The sequence below is a fragment of the Trachypithecus francoisi genome, unplaced genomic scaffold, assembly GCF_009764315.1.
Source record: "Trachypithecus francoisi isolate TF-2019V2 unplaced genomic scaffold, Tfra_2.0 Lachesis_group12, whole genome shotgun sequence".
Taxonomy (NCBI): domain Eukaryota; kingdom Metazoa; phylum Chordata; class Mammalia; order Primates; family Cercopithecidae; genus Trachypithecus; species Trachypithecus francoisi.
The window spans coordinates 39,418,890-39,441,930 of record NW_022681457.1 but is presented as its reverse complement, the minus strand read 5'-3'; the positions used below and the strand labels follow the sequence as shown (position 1 = coordinate 39,441,930).

General features: G+C 36.8%; 1 protein-coding gene across 11 annotated transcripts in view; it reads left to right on the top strand.

Annotated features, from left to right (window-relative positions):
* The window catches only part of ZZZ3 (zinc finger ZZ-type containing 3), a 127,715-nt gene that overhangs the window by 94,229 nt on the left and 10,445 nt on the right, over positions 1–23,041 (top strand). For 6 of the 11 annotated variants that reach the window (XM_033225341.1, XM_033225342.1, XM_033225345.1 and 3 more), the window contains 7 exons: positions 11,132–11,270; positions 13,986–14,133; positions 14,221–14,336; positions 15,041–15,112; positions 16,434–16,535; positions 17,202–17,297; positions 19,914–20,066. In XM_033225341.1, the coding sequence (XP_033081232.1) occupies positions 11,132–11,270; positions 13,986–14,133; positions 14,221–14,336; positions 15,041–15,112; positions 16,434–16,535; positions 17,202–17,297; positions 19,914–20,066 (826 nt within the window). The remainder of the gene's footprint in view (positions 1–11,131; positions 11,271–13,985; positions 14,134–14,220; positions 14,337–15,040; positions 15,113–16,433; positions 16,536–17,201; positions 17,298–19,913; positions 20,067–23,041) is intronic. The other 5 variants (XM_033225351.1, XM_033225347.1, XM_033225348.1 and 2 more) reach the window with 1 other exon arrangement.

Sequence of the window (23,041 nt, the reverse complement as noted above, 5' to 3'; positions counted from 1 at the left end):
TGCATCCTTTAGAATGGTTGATGTAACAGAACATAAAGTGAATGTGTGTGGTAAGCGTTTGAATGGGTTGATGCAAGTTCAAGATAATATTACATGTTTTTTGAGCAGCACTTTATACTTTACCTCATTGTAAGCCAATGATCCAGCTGAGAGGACCACAATTTTTTTTGGTTGGGGGGTGGGGAGCCTGTCAAGGCAAGTTCATGCCATCCTATACTTATCTGATTGTTTTGTAATTCAATGCCATATTTTCTGTTTATGTGGTTAAACGTTATCTTGTTGTTGGTCTAGTTTTCTAGCTTGCCTGTTATTTCTTAATCCTGATTTTTAAAATCTGTAGTATTTGTTATCTTTCTCAGCTTCAGATTCATAAATTTGGCAAGTTTGTCTTTTATGTGTTCATCTAAGTGTCAAGTGTTGCAAAGAATTGAGGCTTGTATGTTCCTTTAGTATACTTAACTCCCAAGATGTCATAAACAGAATATTAAAACAGTGCTCTAAATATAATCTAGAACTATATCTGAACTATCGTCACTGAAAAGTCATCCGTCTGTATAACTACTCAGCACTTATTTTCTTTTGTAGTTTCTGTTTTCATTTTTATGAGTACTATCTGTTTCTTGAACTTTACTATACAACATTAAAGATGTAGAAAAATGGCTCTCCTCTTAAAAATCATACAATATGATAAAATAAGACATTTATTTTAAGATCTAAAGGGATAGGTGTACCTAAACATTTTCTCCTTCAGGAGGTGTACTATTTAGTGACCTAGGGAACAGCCAGTGTCTTCATAAACCCACCATAATATTCCTGATAATTTCCTTTTAGAAGTGTCTTTTGTGAGAGAAATGTTATTAATGCCTTATGAGTAGACACTATGAAGTAGGAGAAACTTATCACATAGGTGTTTTTAAATATTCTCCTCTTTGAGGGCAGTAACTTTGCATACTTCTAGCTGTGGGCAGAGCTGATAGGCCCAATTGTCAGATTGATTCTTTATGAAGAAAGCGGAGAGCGGAAACTTAATGCTGTATTTGTGTATACAACATAAATGGAATCCATTTACAAGTCAGAAAGGATATGTAGTAACGAGTGACCTGAGTAGTACAAGTATCTTAGGATCCTTGAATATTTTGCTTGGAAAAAAAACTTTTGCAATTATCTGTCTTGTCTGTTTTCATTTTAAAGACAAAGAAGCAAGACCCAAGGTTTAATGACTTGAATACCATGGTTAGTTGTTGGTAGAGCTGGGACTTGAACTAGGACTCTTAGGTGGATCTTAAAGTTCTAAAAGAGTGCAGGTGATCTCTTTGTAACATTTTCTTCCTAGAAAAGTTATTTTCCCTTTAAAAAAAATTGTGCAATTTCTTATGCGTATAAGACTAATGAAATATTTATGCACAGTTATAGAGTAATTATGAAATCAAATAACCTATCATTGTTTAACCACTATCCAGGTTAAGAAATAAAATATTGATCACACTTCACAAGTCTCCTAGGAATAGTTCTTCAGTTATACCTTGCCCCTTTCCTCTTCCCAGAGGTAAATATCTTTTGAGAAAATAATTCTTTGCTGTTTTAAAAGCTTTTAATCACCTATGTGTGTATCCTTTAATAATAAAGTTTAGTTTTTCATGCTTTTGAACCACACTGTATCTGTCCATTTGTAATACATTATGTTTGTGATATTTATATGTGTTGATGTAAATAGTTGTCAATTTTCATTGCTATATTAAGCATCATATTAGATGGACTTTGGGGTTGTTAATAATGCTGCTGTGAACATATGTCTTACACTATGTATATTCAAGAGTCTCTTGAGGTTGTACCTAGGTATGGGATGTCTGGATCTTAGGGTATGTACATCCTTAGCTTTACTAATTAATTCCAAACTGAGATATTCTAGTCTGTTCTGAGAAAGCTGTTTGCTTCCTATTCATACTTAGTTCTAAGGTATAGACCTTCAGGATCTCAGCCCAAAGGCTGGACTGGTTTTAAAGTTCTCCCTTGATAGGCCCTAGACTCCAACTCTGATCTTCTGCTGTTTTAAGCTGTCAAAAGGACTGCTCAGCCTCTCAGTCCTCTCTTCTGGATCAATAAATCGCTCCAGGCAAAAGTGCCCCCAAAACATGTTTTATCTTTCTGGTTTCCATCTTGTGGATCTTTGCCTTATAATAACTCACAGTTTTGTTAGCTCTTTGATGCTTTTAAGAACTTTAAAATATTTTCTCCAGCTTTATATTGGTTGTCTTCAGGGAAGAGTTTGTTCTGAATTTGCCTCATCTGTGTTTTCCAGAAGTGAAAATTTGAACCCACTGAGATTTTAGTTTTAGTTACTATATTTTTAAATATTTTATTTGCTTCCTTTTCAGAGCTACATGCTCAATTTTTATAGTTTCCTATACCTTATAAATATTTTTGAGCTCACCTTTTATTCTTATTATTTGTGTCTTGCTTTCTTGCATGCTTGATAATTTTTTAATGTGAGCAGGCTGGGCACTGTCGCTCATGCCTGTAATCCCAACACTTTGGGATGCCAGGGTGGGCAGGTCACTTGAGGTCAGGATTTTGAAACCAGCCTGACCAATGTGGTGAAACCCCATCTCTACTAAAAATACAAAAAATAGCCAGGCGTGGTGGTGTGTACCTGTAATCCCAGCTACTCAGAGGCTGAGGCAGGAGAATCACTTGAACCCGGGAGGTGGAGGTTGCAGTGAGCTGAGATCCCACCACTGCACTCCATCCTGGGGGACAGAGTGAAACTCTGTCTCAAAAAAAAAAAAAACAACTTTTTTTTTTTTTTTTAATGTGAGCTATTCATTTTCTTTGGAAAATTACTTATGGATTATCTCTGAGGCCCAGGATGAAAATATATTTCTCTAGACAGGATTGCATTTGCTTCTGTGGGTATCTTGATTCAGCATTGGAGGTGGGAAGGGGTTGTGTCCCTGTCCAGGGCCATTGACTTAAACTGTAGTCATGGATTGAGGTTTAGGGGACCACTCAGGTAATATAATTTGGGGCAGTAAAATATGTCTTCTTTCTTTTTTTTTTTTTTTTTTTTTTTTGAGACGGAGTCTCGCTCTGTCGCCCAGGCTGGAGTGCAGTGGCCGGATCTCAGCTCACTGCAAGCTCCGCCTCCCGGGTTTACGCCATTCTCCTGCCTCAGCCTCCCGAGTAGCTGGGACTACAGGCGCCTGCCACCTCGCCCGGCTAGTTTTTTGTATTTTTTTAGTAGAGACGGTGTTTCACCGTGTTAGCCAGGATGGTCTCGATCTCCTGACCTCGTGATCCGCCCGTCTCGGCCTCCCAAAGTGCTGGGATTACAGGCTTGAGCCACCGCGCCCGGCCAAAATATGTCTTCTTTCTTCAGTCCAAAGGCAACTCTCCTTGGGGGTTGGAGTGAGGGATACGGTCCCAGCTCAATGTGGAGAGAGTTTCCTATTACAGTATCTACCTTGGTGGCTTTGTCTTATGTTCCTTGGCCAAGTGAAAGTGAAGTCTAGAAAACTGAGCTCAAGCTTGCATGGTTCGGTACCTGCCCTCAAGCCAAAAGCAATTTTAGTTCTCCTTTTGCCCCTGTTTATTCTTTCACTTAGATTTTGGCCTGTTAATAAAGCCTTAGTGTCTTGCTGATTTGTCCATACTTTTAAAACATTACAGGTACCTGATTTTTGCTTTGCTCATTTTAAATTCAGGATTTTACTTATTTTCAATACAGAATTGATCTTTATACCTGAAAGGCAGATTATTGGGAGCTGAGGTATTAGTTTATGTCTTAATACAGAATATCATAAAAGGCTTTTGATCACCATTGACTTCTGGAGTTTCATTGAAAGTGAGTGGGCCTGGCTTATGCCTTGTAATCCCAGCACTTTGGTAGGCTGACCTGGAAGGATCCCTTGAGGCCGGGAGTTCAAGACCAATTTGAGCCACATAGCAAGAACCTATCTATAAAAAATGTTTTTAAAATTAACCAGGCATGGTGCTATGCGCCTGTAGTCCCAGCTACTTGGGAGGCTGGGGTGGGAGGATCACTTGAGCCCTGGAGTTTGAGGCTGCAGTGAGCTATGATTGTGTACTCCAGCCTGGGCAGCAGAGTGAGACGCCATCTCTAATGAAAGAAAAGAACGAAGAGGGAGAAGGAGAGAGGGAGGGAAGAAAAGAAAGAGAAAGAAAGTGAGAGATTATTTGTGAGTTACGGAATTGGCACTTCCTGTAAACTCTTTGACCCCTTCATTAAGGAAGAGAAAGCATCTTATTATATAGCTCTTATTTCACTGATTTTTAAAATGTTGTGTGCTGTATACATACATTTATTGTTAAGTCACCTGATGTCCTCTGGTTGTTTTCAGTATGTTTAATGAGGCTCAGTGTTCATAGGAAAATCAAGCTGCTCTTTTTGAGTAGCAAACTATAATGAAGACTTTTTATTCCTTGGTTTTTATTTAGGAAAAGTATAAAACTTAGAACAACTAAAACAGGTAATATGGTAAGAATCTGCATAACCTATCACCTTCAACTGGTGATAGTAAATTCACTAGTTGTTAACAACTTAACATTTTCTAATGTATTTTCTCTCCTTTTACCCTTATTTTCCTTCTCATCTGGTATAATGTACTTTTAAAATTGCTGAGTCATTTAAAAGTGGGTTGTATCCTCTTATACTTCAGCAAAGTATCTCCTAAAAAGAAGGGCATTTCCCTGTATAACTTTAAATACCATTATTATACTCCAGCAATTTAACATTGGTGCAATAAAATTATATACTCCACAATCTATATTTAGATTTTTCCATTTATCCACAAAAATGTCCTTTATAGCTGTTTAACGCCTGAGGGGATCTAGCCCAAGATTATGCATTACATTTGCTTGTCATGTCCCTGTGTCCTTTAATCTAGAGCATGGCTTGGCAAACTTTCTTAAAGGACCAGATAGTAAATAGTTTAGGCTTTGTGGATAATGTGATTGTATTGCACCGCTTCCTCTTTGTTATTATAGCTGGAAAGTAGCCATAGAAATTATGTAAACAAATGAGTGTGGCTATGTTCCGATAAAACTTTAGTTAGACTCCTGTTGTAAAATAGCTCTCCCTCTTTTTTTGTTTTTTTGAGACGGAATCTTGCTCTGTCACCCAGGCTGGAGTGCAATGGCATGATCTCAGCTTACAACAACCTCCACCTCCCGGGTTCAAGCAGTTCTCCTGCCTCAGCCTCCCAGGTAGCTGAGATTACAGGCATGCACCACCATGTCCAGCTAATTTTTGTATTTAGTAGAGATGGGGCTTCACCATATTGGCCAGGCTAGTCTCGAACCCTTGACCTCTGGTGATCTCCCTGCCTTGGCCTCCCAAAGTGCTGGTATTACAGGTGTGAGCCACTGCACCTGGCCCTCTTTTTTGTTTTTAATGACACTATTTAATGACTATTTTGAAGAATCAGGCTGATATTTTGGCAGAGTGTCCTTGATAGGGATTTTAAAAAATGTTTCTCCATTAGTTTTTTTAAGATTACAAATGCCCATGGAATCTTAAGGGTTGTTACCACAGTAGAAATGGAAATCTAGTTTTTTGAAAAAGATTCTGATGCAGTTGAATATAAAATCTTTCCTTCTGTTTCTGGCTGCCTGTCTATGCCTCCCTCCTGCACTCCTTCCTTCCATCCCTCCCTGATTATTGTGTATGTAATATTACTGCCTAGAAATTGGACAGTAAAATTAACTTATAGGCCAAGCACAGTGATTCATGCCTATAATCCTAGCACTTTCGGAGGCTCTGGCGGGAGGAGTGTTTGAAGTCAGGAGTTTGAGACCAGCCTGGGCAACAAAGCGAGACCCCGTCCCTACAAAAAAACAAAACAAAACCCCAGAGAACAAAATTCACTGGGAAAGGTGGCATACCTGTGGCCCTAGGTACTCGGGAGGCTGAGGCGAGAGGATCACTTCAGCCCAGGAGTTTGAGGCTGCAGTGAGCCATGATTGCACCACTGCCCTTCAGCCTGGGTAATAGAGTGAGACTCTGTCAAACAAATAAATAGATAAGTAAGTAAGTAAGTAAATCAACCTCCAGATTACTAATTCCTTAACGTTCTCTTTAGATATCAGGATTTTTACCCCTATACTCTTTCATATAAATGTTTTTATATTCATAAATGTAAATAAAGAATTCAAGAGGACTTAGATATTGAAAAGTAGTAAAAATAACTTAGATAAGGACTTGAAAGGGCATTTATACTTTGGCCAAATATATAAAACTAAAATGTCTTATGTTGGAGATATAAAATTAAAAACAGTTCTGGTTGGGTGTGGTGACTTATGCCTGTAATCCCAGCACTTTGGGAGGCCAAGGTGGGAGGAAAGCTTGAGGCCAGGAGTTTGAGATCAGCTTGGGCAACACAGTGAGACCTTGTCTCTACAAAAAATTAAAAAATTAGCTGGGCATGGTGGTGCACACTTGTCCCAGCTACTTGGGAGGCTGAAGTGAGAGAATTTCTTGAGCTTGAGCGGTAGAGGCTGCAGTGAGCCATAATCTGACACTGCCCGCCTGCCAGGGTAACACAGTAACTCCCTGTCTCAAAAGGCGAAATTAAGAAAACCCTAATTCTTTTTTTTTTTTTTTTTTTGAGACGGAGTCTTGCTCTGCCACCCAGGCTGGAGTGCAGTGGCCGGATCTCAGCTCACTGCAAGCTCCGCCTCCCGGGTTTACGCCATTCTCCTGCCTCAGCCTCCCGAGTAGCTGGGACTACAGGCACCCGCCTCGTCGCCCGGCTAGTTTTTTGTATTTTTAAGTAGAGACAGGGTTTCACCGTATTAGCCAGGATGGTCTCGATCTCCTGACCTCGTGATCCGCCCGTCTCGGCCTCCCAAAGTGCTGTGAAAACCCTAATTCTTTGACACAAGTTAAGTTCGCTGTTGTTAGCATTGTGTAAGATTTAGATTTAGACAGAAATAGCAAATAATTTTAGTAGATTTAACATAGCTATCCTTCTGGAAAAGGTATAACTATGATTTTATCCATGCAAAAAGTATGTGTAATTTTGTTTTAAGTTATTCTATTCTCTTGCTTGGTTCAGTGAGTAGCCAAAGTAAAAGCTGGATATTTTACTGGAATTAAAACGTTTCAGGTTTTTAGTGCTTGAATTTCTTTTAGATACCTGTCTGAATATCTGTGGTGATAGGGTGCTATCCTACCACCTTTATTAATTTTGACTGAGACAAAGTTTTTCTTCATATTGTGTCTTTATCACAATTTGCTCCTGGTTTGACCCTTTATACTCTATAAAACAAGTCTATTTTTTTTTTTCCTGCATAGCTGTTTGTTAAATAAAAATGGAAATGGTATTCTAGTGGAGGTTTTCATTTCTTGACTAAATATTCTCAGAGTCTTTAACCATTCCTCACATAGCAGCTCCACCATAAATAGCTGGTATGATCTTGGGGAGTTACTTAATCTGTGCTTGGTTTCCTTGTGTTTAAAATTAAGAATGTTGGTCCAGGGTCATAAAGTTACTGTGAGGATTGGGTTATTACATTTAAAATACAACGTTTGTCTGGCATGTAGTACACATTCAGTAAATGTCAGACACCACAGTTGACCCTTCAACAACACAGGGATTGGGCATAGACCTCCTGCGTAGTTGAAAATCCACATATAACTTTTGACTCCCCTAAAACTTAACTACTAATAGCCTACTGTTGACCCAGAAGCTTTACTATATAACACGAACAGTTGATTAACACAAATGTTGTCTGTTACATGTATTTTATACTGTATTCTTGCAACAAAGTAAACTAGAAACAGAAAATGTTATTAAGACAATCATAATAAAGAGAAAATGTATTTACTATTCATTAAGTGAAAGTGGGCCAGTCTAAAAGTCTTCACCCTCATTGTCCTCACATGGAGTAGGCTGAGGTAGAGGAGGAAGAGGAGGGGTTGGTCTTGCTGTCTCAGGGATGTCAGAGGTAGAAGAAAATTTGCATATAAGTGGATCCATGGAGTTCAAACTGTGTTGTGTTGTTCAAGGGCCAACTGTATTGTTACTTCATCTTACATTATTTCTCATCCATCTTGTCTATTCATGAACCTGTTTGTCTTTCTCAAAGCATAGCTGAATGCAGTGGCAACTGTGATCTGATTAGCCCAGAAGGAGTAGTACAGTCCTCACCTCCCCCATTAATATGGGTCAAAGAGCCGAGGGTGGTGGCTCAGGCCTGTAATCCCAGCACTTTGGGAGGCCAGTACTTTGGCAGGCCGAGGCGGGTGGATCACGAGGTCAGGAGATTGAGGCTATCCTGGCTAACACAGTGAAACTCCGTCTCTACTAAAAATACAAAAAATTAGCTGGGCGAGGTGGCAGGCGCCTGTAGTCCCAGCTACTAAGGAGGCTGAGGCAGGAGAATGGCGTGAACCCGGGAGGCGGAGTTTGCAGTGAGCCGAGATCACACCACTGCACTCCAGCCTGGGCGACAGAACGAGACTCCGTCTCAAAAAAAAAAAAAGGGTCAGAGTTGGAATTGATTTTTAAACATTCATTGTGGGAATTTAAAACATTAAAAAAAAGGAGACAGACTAGTATGATGGACCCTCATATACCCATCCTCCATCCCCAGCAACACAACCAATCCAGCCCCATTTGTACTTCATCCAGTTCCTCCGTGGTATAATTGTAGCTCCTCTATTATACTTAGACTGCATGCCTGGTTTATCTTGATAATTACTAAAGCTTTTAGGATAATGCCTTGTTTTCTTACTAGATAATTGTTGAATTAATGAAAAATGAATCTTGCCTTTGGATTCATGCCTGGATCAGCTTCTGTAGTTTGCTTGTGTAGGTGGGTGAGCGGTATTGAAAACAGATTTGTCTATATTTACTGTTTTTTAGATGTCACTCCGGTTTTGTTTAAATAATTTCTTCCATATCTGCTCATGGATATACACACACACACACACACACAAACGTATACACACACGTAGTAATCTTACTGGTGCAGTGTCTGAGTACGCTGGGAAATCCAATTATCTGGGATAGAAGATTTGAATTTACTATTTTCTTAGAGTCTTCATTATTTTGAGCTTGAAGACTTTACCCATGTTTATCATAGGCCTTCCAATCTGATAATCATTTTGTCTTAGCTAAATGGAAGCAGAATTGAAGAATTGTGCTTTATTTGCCATCTTTATTGGAATTTTTTAAAGTCAGATTTATTATGGAATAATTTACATATTGTAAAATTGTGGTAATTTGTTGACTTCAAATTAGAGGCCCTTCTTCCCAGTGTCCGTTTGCTCCAAACCTAACAAAAAGACAGCTGCCATTGTGATTGACTGTAGCACCTTTTTCAAGCTTGTTTTTTCATAACCCGGTTTTTACTTGTGCCTTATTGTTACTGTGCCTATACCTTTTACTGAAGTTTTAATATATTCACAGTTGTTTTTAAAGTGATACTGAAGTGTGTAACTCCTGCTTAAAACAGGGATAGAGACAATATAAGTCTTTGGTTGTATTCAGCTAGTGGGATAGGAATTCTGAAGGTGCAGTATGACAATTAAGAGTATTGCCTAGAGAGGATAGCTTCTAGCACTCAGATCACTACCGTCACCCTAAGACTGAGCCTATGTGAGCCTGCTTAGTAGAAACAGCCAGCTGAGACAGGATTTGTAGACTGCATACACCTCAAAGCAAAAGAAGGATTAGTGAAAGTGAGTTTAGATTTACCCTCTGTAATTTATCCTGTAGTGACTTAGTATAGCTCTGCCTTTCCTACTTCTAGTTCTAGTTTTAAATGAAATATCTCTAGCTGGAGAGGAATCTTGCCCTTCAGTGTTAGCAGTTTTACCTTAACTATCAAAAATTTCATCAAAGATTAGTTAACAAGGTCTTGAAAACAAGAATAAGATTTGTTTTAGACAGCAGGCTGAGAAAAGTATTCTGATAGAGAACATCATGTTGCCATGACACCATGGCCTGTGAACCTCAAAACTGCAGTATTTCACCTTTGATACTTCTGCTAGTTTGGTTACTTCTGAACTTAAAAGATTCAGAAAATCTGTTCATTTAGAAAATATCTCTTGAGCATCTACGTGCTGGGAAGTATGTTGCATACTAGCTAAACAAAACAATGAACGAAAAGATGAACTTGCCATATGGAGTTTACAGTCTAGTAGGAAACAAAATGAAAGTTACTTGAAGCCATATAGAAAAATTGTGTTTTGCTTATACTTTAAGGATTTAACCAATTATTTAAAAGTGAACTTGGAGTGACTTTTCCTTGAGTTGTTTTGCAAAATGTATTTGAACATTCAGAGCTTTGGGTTTAACATGTTTCTCTATGCGTATTGGTAATGTGAAATTAAATATTAGAGAGGCAAGACAATTTAAACAGAGGGAGAATATTAGAATACATGTATTATAGTGAGATTTCAGGATAATGACTTGTAATACATTTGTGTGGGTAAAACTGTATGTTTGTTTTGCCAAATGGACCTTTGCAAACAGAAAAGAATAAATATCTTTATGGCCTTTCTTCTCTTTAAATGATTAATACTTAAGAATTGAACATTTGTCTTTATCTTTCATGTGGAGGAAACAAATAACAGATTTGTTGATGGAAAAGTAAATCTTTCAAATAGGAGGGAGGGTATAATAGAGCAAATGGAAACCATGAGACTAAGATCACGTTGGAATTATGTGACATTGTCATGTGTCTCTTGGTGAGAAAACATGCCTCAGGTTCCTTATTTCAACAGAGTACAACGAAGTGCCTGAATTGAGTGATCCCTCCTAGTGTTAAGATTTTATAATTTTAATTTTTTTTTAATCTAGCAGTTTCTTAACGACTTTGATTGTTGGAAAGTCAAAATGCTCTTTTATTTTGGTACTTGTCCAGGTTCAAGAATTAAAAACTTAAGATGGGGGAAGAAGGCTTTGCTTTCTCTAACTCTTATTTTCTGTAGGTACTTCGTAACTCAGGAAGATCTCATTTATTCCCAGTAATATGTTTTACTAAACTCTTTCAGGTAACTCTTAAAAGACTGTGTGACTTAATAGTAGATCATGGCTTGAACTCAGTTTTTATTTATTGTTGTTACTAGCAAATTTTTGTGAAATATTTTTCTTTGCCTCTGTAGTTATCAGAGACTACTGCAGACGATTGCTGTACTCGAGGCTCAGCGTTCTCAAGCAGTCCAAGACCTTGAAAGTTTAGGCAGACACCAGAGAGAAGCACTAAAAAATCCCATTGGATTTGTGGAAAAACTCCAGAAGAAGGTAAGGTATACATTGAACCCTTTTTAAGATTTACTTAGATCTGTTTGGGAATAGCTTAAGAGAATTTGGCTAATTCTTTTTTATGGGTATATACTTTTTAAAATGTTTAGTTTTTTTCATCTATAACTAGCCGTACTACTTAAGGCAAGATACTAACTTCTTCCACCTCCACCAGGCACACAATAAAATATATCCAAATGAAAATAGCTAGAAGCTTTTATTGGATATTTGTATGGGAACTTGTCCTATTCCTTAGCCATTTTTTTTCTAGCTTTTCCTGTTATCTTCCCCTTCTTTGAGTATTTTTCCTCCTCTGTATCAGGACTTAGGGATTAGTAAAGCTAAAAGAAAAAAATACTTTAGAATTGATTAACTAAATTTGTTTCTGGGTTACTTTTGCACACTAGTACTTTTGTGCATATTGAGAGAGAAAACAATGGTGATCAAAACAAAATCTATTTTAAAATATCTGTAGAGTTACGATAGTCAAGTCCATGAGGAAGAAGTATAAATTTTACTTAATTCTGAAATGCCTTTTTTAAATGTGAAAATTCTCCATAATTTTGTTTTCCTTAAAACAGAACTTTCATGCTTAACACTTAACCACTTAAAAGCAATACAGGTTTTTATAATGAGTTTCTTGGTGTGTAAATATGGAGATGATCTTGATGTGCATTTGTGCTGTAATAGGGACCCACTAATTGTTCATTAAATTTCAGAGGTATAATATTAATCAGCATTGTATGAAAAGATTAGAACTGAAAAACGATGAAAAAGAATCCTCTTCTTAAAAAAGAAATGAAATCTTATCTTGTGTGACAACTTTAGTATCTTTATGAGTTACCTGTTTTGAATTAGTTACAAAAATGCTCTACCAGGTATTAGGAGAGCAGCTCTGGGGACCTTATTTCACTAGATATGTTAATTTATTATTTGAATGTTTCTAGGTATATTATTTAGTTGGTAAACATTTCTTTGTCTTCATACTTGTAGAAAACACTGAATATCATAATAGATGTAGAGTCTATATGTTGATTTGTTAAAACTCTAACGTTTTTAGAATTTTGGTGTATCTTCTGTGTTAAAATGAGGCCCCTTTAAGTGTTTATTGATTCTGCATTGCTGTTATTAAATAATTTGCTGGTACAAAAAGATATAAGACTTATAATGGTTATTTACAATGAATTCAACTAAAACAGATGGTGTTAGTAAAGTAAATACTAATGAAAAATTCATTAACCTTAATTTCATTTCATTTACTTTCCCGGGTAGGCAAAAAGATACAATTAGGCATATTTACTAGATTTGTATGCTGTTGATTATTTCCTGTTTCTTCACTTTCAGGTTTAGTTTGAACAGACTTTCATTTCTTTTGTTTTGTTTTGTTTTGTTTTTTTTGAGTTGGAGTCTCACTAGGTCACCCAGGCTGTAGTGCAGTGGGGCCTGATCTCGGTTCACTGCAACCTCTGCCTCCCGGGTTCAAGCAATTCTCCTGCGTCAGCCTCCTGAGTATCTGGGACTGCAAGTGCACTGCACCACGCCTGGCTAATTTTTTTATTTTTAGTAGAGACTGGGTTTCACCATGTTGGCCAGGTTGGTCTGAAACTCCTGACCTGAAGTGTTCCACCAGCCTCGGCCTCCCAAAGTGCTGAGATTACAGGCTTGAGTCACTGCGCTCAGCCTAGAATGGAATTTCTTTTTACTTTATTTCAGAAATAAAGATGTGATGTTGACCATCTTAATAATTTTTTATAAAAAGACACAGAAATATATTAAATTAAGATACTTTAATAACCATGAAGTTATTAGTGTCTGGGAATTTTTTTTTTTTTTTAATAAAAAAAAAAACTACCACGAAAGTCCTATGTTCTTTGGAAAAAAATTTTCCTACTAGGTTTAATTTAAAATGTTGATTCTTCTATTTTTCTGGGTTTGTGCATACAAACTCAATTTGCCTATTTTATTTAGATTTATCGTATTAGTTATGTTGTTGACTTGTAACATGTTTGTTTTAGTGGGCATATAAAAAATTCCTCTTAGTTCATATTAATGAAACTGGTGATATATATTGGTATATGGAATGCAGAGAACATTTATGGGTTGTTAGTGTTATTTAATATTACTATCATTATTTTATTTTATTTTATTTTATTTTATTTTTTTTGAGACGGAGTCTTGCTCTTTCGCCCGGGCTGGAGTGCAGTGGCCGGATCTCAGCTCACTGCAAGCTCCGCCTCCCGGGTTTTACGCCATTCTCCTGCCTCAGCCTCCCGAGTAGCTGGGACTACAGGCGCCTGCCACCTCGCCCGGCTAGTTTTTTTTTTTGTATTTTTAGTAGAGACGGGGTTTCACCGTGTTAGCCAGGATGGTCTCGATCTCCTGACCTCGTGATCCGCCCGTCTCGGCCTCCCAAAGTGCTGGGATTACAGGCTTGAGCCACCGCGCCCGGCCTACTATCATTATTTTAAAAGACACTGCCCTCCATCTAGAAGTAGTACTTAGGTTTTGCTAAATTCATTTATTCACTTACCATCTTTAGCATTTAATATTTAGACTATATTAATTAACTTTATTGTCATTTAGATTTAAACATGAATAGAAATGCCCTGTTGATTATTTGGATTTGGAGTCATCTGAAAATTTGACTGTGGTTGATTATTTCTTTAATTAAATTTAGACTTTTACTTTATCTTGTTTTTTCTCCCCTACCCCCAGGCTGATATAGGGCTTCCGTATCCACAGAGAGTTGTTCAGTTGCCTGAGATCGTATGGGACCAATATACCCATAGCCTTGGGAACTTTGAAAGAGAATTTAAAAATCGTAAAAGACATACTAGAAGAGTTAAGCTAGTTTTTGATAAAGGTAAGAAATCATATGATAAGAATGTAAGTAGAAAAATATCTGGCAACGTTTTGCTTTAATGGTTCTGTATGTGGTCTTATTTTTCAGTAGGTTTACCTGCTAGACCAAAAAGTCCTTTAGATCCTAAGAAGGATGGAGAGTCCCTTTCATATTCTATGTTGCCTTTGAGTGATGGTCCAGAAGGCTCAAGCAGTCGTCCTCAGGTAAGCAGTGTGAAATATTGGAGTAGGAAAATTTGAATTTTAGACAAAACATTTTAACATTTTGTGGTTTGTGTTTTTAAAATTAAAGCAGTCTTTCACTGGAAGATAAAGGAGATAGGAACTTTGAAATTAAGAGAAACTTAGGTTGGAGTCCTAACTTACTAGCCGTGAACCTTCAGACATCATTTACGTTGAGGTCTCTTAAGCTGTGGTTTCCTTTTGTATAAAATGTTGTTAATATTACCTATGTTGTAGGGTTGTTGCTGAGGATTAAATAGGTAGTGTATGCAATGTACCTAGTACAGGATCCGACACATAGTATTTAGTCTAAAAATAGTAGTTCCTTTGTGTGTAGTGAAATGTGACCAGGATTTGAGTCCTGGCCTTGCCACTCTTAGTAGATGACCCTCAGTGGGCATGTTACTTTTCAATTCTGAGCCCACATTTCCTTTTCCTTTTTTAAAACATGAAGTTACAGTACTATTATGTATTTCACAGTATTGCTGGGAGTATAAAACCAAACAAAATAAAATAATGTGAAGGCATTTTGTAAACAGTAAAAACAAAAAGCATATAGATTAAAAAAAATTTACTCAAATATTTCAAAATTAATTTAAAAATTCCACAATTTGTGTGTTATTTGGCTATATCACAGGTTAGATGTTGTTATTTTCTCTCTGACAAAAGCCTTGTCTTACGTGCAGATGATAAGAGGACGCCTCTGTGATGATACCAAACCTGAAACATTTAACCAATTGTGGACTGTTGAAGAACAGGTAATAGATATTTCAAAATTGTGTAGGCTTAAAAAATAAAAGTAAACAGTTAACATTAGAGTCAGTATTATGAGGCATACGCCTGTAATCCCAGCACTTTGGGAGACTGATGTGGGTGGATCACTTGAAGTCAGGAGTTCAAGACCAACCTGGCCAACATGGTGAAACCCTGTCTGTACTAAAAATACAGAAATTAGTTGGGCGTGATGGCGTGTGCATATATAATCCCAGCTACTTGGGAGGCTGAGGCAGGAGAATTGCTTGAACACAGGAGGCAGAGGTTATGTTGAGCCAGGATCGTGCCACTGCACTCCAGGTTGGGCAACAGAGTGAGACTCTATCTCAAAAAGAAAAGAGTCTGTATTTTGAGTCAGGTGTATATTGTTGTTTGTGATACCTGTTAACCATGAGTTTTAAATATTTAGGCTTATTTTTGTATACCTTTTTGCATACTTCAAGAATTTTGGATTTTGAGAATTTGGGGATAATTTTAAAAGAAGGAACCTGGGTTTTGAGAGGGCAGTAGAAGTGGATGGAATAAAATAGATGTTTCTGTAATGTAGCTTTGGGAGAGAGAAAAACCTGAGGCCAGTAAAACTGAGCTTCAAAGTGCATTCTTGTTTTGTTGTCGAAGGGAGATGAGGAAGCCAGTCAGCGTTGGCATACAGCTAACATTGTTTTTGGCTAATGGCTAGGGTTGTTAGTGGGTGAAGTTTGAGGCACATCTTTGTCTCATATGGTTATTAACCCCACAGCTATACGTTTAGCAGTTTATAAAAAGCTTTAGGAAATCTTTATTTATTTCAAGCATCCAGATGTTTCTGCATCTTCTGCAACTATGAGAAGATATAGGAGACAAGAAGGAATATTAAAATCAAATATTTGAATAAAGGACCACACAAAAGAAGGAAAAGCTTCTTTTAATAGTTGAAATTTAAGTGAATTTACACGTTTTTGTTAAAACTGTAAGGGGAAAGACATAGTCCAGTAAAAAAAGATGGTCAGTGGAAATCACTAAAATGTGTAATCTACCAATTTGTTTACTTATTTTCTGTTTTCTTATGAGATCTTTTTACTTACGTGAATAGAAAACTTTTGTAAACTCTTTTTCATAAGTTTATTCTCTAATTTCATTGTTCCCTGTGAAGTCTTAAGTTTCTAACTAGAGATTTTTCCTACCATGAGGGTTTCTAATAATGTAACCCCCAAAGGTGGGAGAGAGTATTACACTTGGAAATGAAATGTGAATGTATGTATTTAGAAATACAGTATTTAAAATTAAATACATATTTTCTTAAATTTGGTCTTGGGTATGGTTTAGAAAAAACTGGAACAGCTACTCATCAAATACCCTCCTGAAGAAGTAGAATCTCGACGGTGGCAGAAGATAGCAGATGAACTGGGCAACAGGACAGCAAAACAGGTAATTGAGGAGATGACTGCAGATTGCTGGCATGCTTTTGGTAGTTTTTTAATAAAGGAGAATAATGCTGACATTGGGCGATCTGCCATAACACTTTCAGCTACAGAGTGCTGTAGTATGTGTGTGTGTGTGTGTGTGTGTGTTTAATTGTATATATTTTTGTTGATTTCAGAAACAAGTAACTTGAGATACTTCTGCTTTGGATCATTACGAAATATTAAAAAATGAACATATAATGGGCTTAGTTTCTCTTGATTGCTTACTAAGTATACTGATTGTAAACTTTTTGGTTATACTGTGCAAACAGATTTGTTTCATTGCCTTAGTATTCCCTGGTTGTCTTTCTAAAAATGTATCTTGCAGTTTACGCCATCATATTCCCATCTATATTAATAGATGTGTTTTTGTACTACAGAGGTAAGTGTTCATAAGTTGAAATATGTGTTTAGCTTTAGAATCAAATTTAAATTTACTTGAATAATTTTTGTTTGGCCTAGATTTTAAAATATATGTGTATTTGGTGACAGTTTATTGTTATTTTTAGATTCATGATGAGTATTGAATTCTTAGCATTCATTAGATACTCATGTACGTTTTAATTTTTAAAAACAACTCAGGTATTGTACGTCATCTCATTGTGTTAAGAGACTTGTCATGTTTCTTTAGGTTGCCAGCCGAGTACAGAAGTATTTCATAAAGCTAACGAAAGCTGGCATTCCAGTACCAGGCAGAACACCAAACTTATATATATACTCCAAAAAGGTAAAAGAACATAAAAGTAAACTGTAGATTAAATTTATTAAAGTAAGAATGACTATGTAAAAATGTACACATTTGACAGAATAGTGTTGCTGTATTTTAAAACTTCTGTTCATTCTAACCATTTCCTTATATTGTGCATAAATGCAGGGTAAGGACTCTATTATTGCTACTCAGTGAAATTCTGTGAGCTTTAATGATTCTTCATTATGTTCTTAGGAGTAATATGAATGAGTGCTACTTGAAAGATTTTAGATTCAAAATATGTTAGAAAGGGCTTTGTGAGGGTAAAGTTTTTAGGCTATCTGATTATTTAATAAATACAATCAATTTCTGTTTTGTAGATAACCCATTATTATATTCTAAAGCCAGGCACAGTGGTGTGCACCTGTTGCCCCAGCTACTTGGGAGGCTGAGGCACGAGGAGCACTTGAGGCCAGGAGTTCGAGTCCAACTTAGGCAACATAGCGAGGTCCCATGTCTTTAAAAAAATAAAATATTTTATTTAATCCTTACTACAATTCTTGAAGTATAAATAGTCTTATCATCTTCACTTTACTGACATAATATTAATAGCTGTTATATTGAGGGCTCTGAGTCAGACTCTACTGTTCTAAAACTTTTTATTAGATAAGGAAACTGGGCCCTCGGGTATGTTGAGTGAATTATCTGGTCACTTAGCTGCTAAGTCTGGGAACCACTGATTCTCTCTCATTCTGGTGCCATGCTTTTTCTACTATTCTCTGTTGCCTTCTATGGTGGAGAAGCTACTGTTTCTTTCCCAAACAGGATACTACATTAAAATGTGGCCGGTTTCGGCCTGGCATGGTGGCCTGTAATCCCAGCACTATGGGAGGCTGAGTTCAGTAGATCATGAGGTCAGGACCAGCCTGACCAATATGGTGAAACCTCATCTCTACTAAGAATACGAAAATTAGCTGGGCATGGTGGCGCGTGCCTGCAGTCCCAACTACTCGGGAGGCTGAGGCAGAAGAATCACTTGAACCTGGGAGGTGGAGGTTGTAGTGAGTCGAGATTGTGTCACTGCACTCCAGCATTGGTGTCAAGAGGGAGATTCCATCTCAAAAAAAAAAAAAAAAAAGCCAGTTTCTTGTAATAGCAAAAAATAAAGACACCTAATTGGCTGTTTTAAGTTTCCTTAGTAAGTTATCCTGGTACTTTCCCCTCCCCACCACAACCATCTTTCTCGTAAAGAGAAGCTAAGAGTATATCTAGTGCTGTTACCCTTCCATACTGAAGCTATTTAATGTAATTTTACATTAAGAATATTGTCTATACAGTTTCATGTTTTACAAATTAAAAAAAAAATTTTTTTAAACCAAGCTTTGGAAGCTTGTTTTAATTTGCCAATTGTTTTAAATGTTTTGGATTTTCCACCAAATATAGCATAACCTGTGTTAGATATGTAGAGTTCATCCTGTAACTGTGGAATATCGGAACCTTACGTTAATCAGTGTTTAATGTAAGAGTTCTAATTTTCATGGTTAATTTCTAAGCTAACGTTATAGATGTGTTGTAACCATATGTTTTCATAGTTAACACTGGATAATGATAACAAAAGGAATACTGGAGAACCTACATGTGTTTTTTTCCCTTAGGTGTACTGTATTTTGGCTGTGAAGATCTAGTACAGCTATATTTACAATGATTGCTTGCCATGGTTAAAGTTTAAATTTGGAAACAGGTGAAATGATGGTTCTCCATGTAGCTAAGGGTGTTCTTTGTGACTGTGCTATTGATCAAGACAAGCAGGCAGCATAGTGGTAGAAAGTGAGAATTTGGGCACCACACAGGCCTAGTTTATAATCCTTGTTCTACCACTATCTAGCTGCGACACACTGAACAAGAAACCTAACCTCCCTGTCCTCAGTTTTCTTATCTTTAAATTAGAGGTGATGATAACTACTTTATCAGAATGTTGTAAGGATTAAATGACATTGGCATAGAGCAAGCTTGTCCAACCCATGGCCCACGTACCACCTGTGGCCCAGGGCAGCTTTGAATGTGGCCCAGCACAGATTGATAAACTTTCTTAAAACATTACAAGAGTTTCTTCTTTTTTTTTTAGTGTTAGTGTATTTTATGTGTGGCACAAGACAATTCTTCTAATGTAGCCCAGGGAAGCCAAAGATTGGACACCCCTGGCATAGAATAAGCAGCCAATCAATGTTAGATAAGTATTTTCAGATATTCATAATGTTATAGAAATTTTCCTTTTATTGGGTAGTTTTATTCCTAGCATAGGCCACTTCATCCTCTCTGATCTTCTGTAAGATGATCATAAGAGTTCAGTGCAGCAATCATTTGACTGCCAAGAGTATGATAAATGCTGGGGATACAAATACAAGCTAGATACTGAGCATGTGGTTCATTTTACCATTGTTGGAGTATTTCCCCTACATTTAAAAGAAGTTTTTTTAAGGCTAGTTATGCTTAAAAACACAGAAAGCAGAGAGAAAGCAACAACATAAAAGTATGCTAAAAGATGGAGTGAAGTTCTTCTGATAGACTTGTTGGAAGTAACATTGTATTTTTTATATTTTTGATTCTTGTAATGATTTTTCACTGCCCCAATTAAAAATTTGTTTTCTTATTTAGTCTTCAACAAGCAGACGACAGCACCCTCTTAACAAGCATCTCTTTAAGCCTTCCACTTTCATGACTTCCCATGAACCACCAGTGTATATGGATGAAGATGATGACCGATCTTGTTTTCATAGCCACATGAACACTGCTGTTGAAGATGCATCAGTAAGTTACCTATTTAGTTATTATACACATCAAGGTATAGAAGAGAGTAGGATTTTCTAAGTATTCCACTCTTCAGAGAATGTTTGTTTCTTTTAATGAACAAGTCACATGTATAGTTTTTAAGTAATGTGCTTTTGTGAGGAAAATTTCAAACATACAAAAATAGAATAGTATAATGAACCTTAACAATTATCAACCTGAGGCTACCTTATTTTAATCTCTACTCCCTCCCTACCCACCCCAACTCTGCTCTGGATTATTTGGGAGCAAGTCCCAGATACTACACAACATAACTTTCATATTTATAAAAGGTAATTTGTTATATAGGTAAATGTATAGTCACCGTTCATGATTTTTTTTTCTAATTTGTTCGAGTTTGGATCCAAATAAAGCCCATAAGTGACAATAGGTTCATTCTCCCTCTTTCACTTTCCTTTTTTCCCTCTCACAATGTTTTTGTTGAAGAACTGGTTCATTTGTCCTATAGAATTTTCTAATATGGATTTTATTGATTACATCTTCTTCTTGTCATTTAATCTGTTCCTCTGTTTTCTCAACTTCCTGTAAATTCATAGTAGTTCAAGAGCATTGATGAGATTCAGATGTATTTGTTTCTTAGGGTGGGCAGGACTACTTCAAGTTTACTTTTGTCAGCCTGGTTGTCTCTTTTTTTGGCGTAACAGCCACTGATCATTGCCTAGATTGATTAATTCATTAGATGTTACAGAATAGTGATTATGCTATCATTTTTTCATTTACTTGATGGACTATTCTATAAAGTAATCCCCCTGCCCCCCAGTCAACTATTTGGTTACTCTGAGGTACATATAGAAAAGGTAGGATAATTGCTCGATTCTCCCTTTATTTTCTTTTTCTTCTTCTTTTTTTTAGACAAAGTCTCGCTCTGTCGCTCAGGCTGGAGTGCAGTGGTGCGATCTCGGCTCGCTGCAGCCTCTGCCTCCCAGGTTCAAATGATTCTCCTGCCTCAGCCTCCTGAGTAGCTGAGACTACAGGCATGTGCCACCATGCCCAGCTAATTTTTGTATTTTCAGTAGAGGCGGGGGTTCACCATGTTGGCCAGGATGGTCTCGATCTCCTGACCTCATGATCCGCCTGCCTCGGCCTCCCAAAGTGCTGAGATTGCAGGCATGAGCCACCATGCCTGACCTATTTTCTGCTTTTTAAAATAATGAGTTCATTTTCTCATATCCTGCAAAGATGACCAATGAGGTTTAAAAATTTTTTGTATTCTTATAAACTATTGGCCATAAATGTATTTAATGTAGTTCAATTCATTGATGTTACTGCCTTTGTTAGTGTTCAAACTGGCCCATCTTTGGTTAGTTGTAGCCTCTTTAAGTTGGCTTCTAAGTTCTTTTGATAAGACTCTAATAGTGTTTAATAGCTTCTTTAATACCCGTTTTAACAAGGAAAATCCAGGCTCATCTTGTGTATTTCCTGCCTCAGACCCAGAGTCAGTTCTTCTTTTTACTGGGAAATGGTATTTAAAGACTGTATCCTGACTAGTAATGTTACTTGCTGCTGGGTTCATCATTGTTTCTAGGCCTGTTAATGGACAGAGCTGGGAAATACGATACATTTTTATTTTATTTAAGGATGAAAGACATCATTAAGTTCATATTTTAATTTCAAATTCAATTTAAGAACTCTAGGACTTTTATCTACCCTAATTGATCTTAAATATGTATCTCCTTTCTCCAGGTTAAAAGTCACAGTTCTCAGTGACATCAATGTAGTACTTACTTCCTTTGTCTCACACTGCTCAGAACAATCTCAGAATATATTAATAACCAACACTACTATTAATACAGTTCCTGAAAACAGTTTGTTTTTCAGTTCTTTATTTTGTCTTATATATATATATCCCTCTACAGAAGTAAAGTCAAATTGGTTTTTAAATTATCTTGGAATAAATAATTCCTCTCAGTTGTTGCCATGGTTGGATATTAATTTAGGTTAATTCACTTTATTTACTTTACATATATGGGGGTTTCTGTTTGTTGCTGTTAATATTTTTTATTATTTTACTATTCCTGAAATTATTTTCTCAATACTTAACCTGATTCTGATTCCTTGATTAAAGGACATAAACATTACCCTATATCTTCCTTAATAGTCTGATTATATAGAATTGGAAAAGGATATTTTAATGAAAAGTTATCAAATAAAAAGTAAGCTCCTCTGTTCTATAGCTAGATTAATCAAATACTGATTGTATACTTTGATATCAAACCACCTTCTGTATTCATAAAAATTTTTTAATTTCCTTTTAAACTTGCCTTTTGAAAAATGACTAATATCTGCTGTCTTAAACATTAGCATTTATGTATAATTTCATACTTTGTGATGATTAGATTTGTACATCTGAGAAATGTTTATTTAAATTTACTATTAGGCTTTGCTAGGGGTTAAATACATAGTTATGAACAAAATATGTCTGATCTTTGTGCTCATAAATTTTAGTCTTGTGGGAGAAGATAAATGTGTAATCACATCAGTAAATCACACATTTAAAAAAGTGCTTCAGACCAGGCACTGTGGCTCACGTCTGTAATCCCAGCACTTTGGGAGGCTGAGGCGGGCAGATCACCTGAGGTCAGGAGTTCAAGACCAGCCTGGCCAACATGGTAAAACTTTGTTTCTACTAAAAAAAAAACAAAACAAAAATTAGCCGGGCATAGTGGCACGTGCCTGTAATTTCAGCTACTCAGGAGGCTGAGGCGGGAGAATTGCCTGAACCTGGGAGGTGGAGGTTGCCAGTAGCTGGAATTGCGGCTCTGCACTCCAGTCTGGGCAACAGGAGCAAAAGCTCCATCTCCAAAAAAATAAATTAAAAAGTGCTTCAAAGGAAAAATAGATGCTAACATAATTATTTAAGAGGTACTTAATTTAGATTGAGAGTTTCAGGGGAAGACCTGAGAGGGTGACAGTGAAGATGGTACTTGAAGTATGGA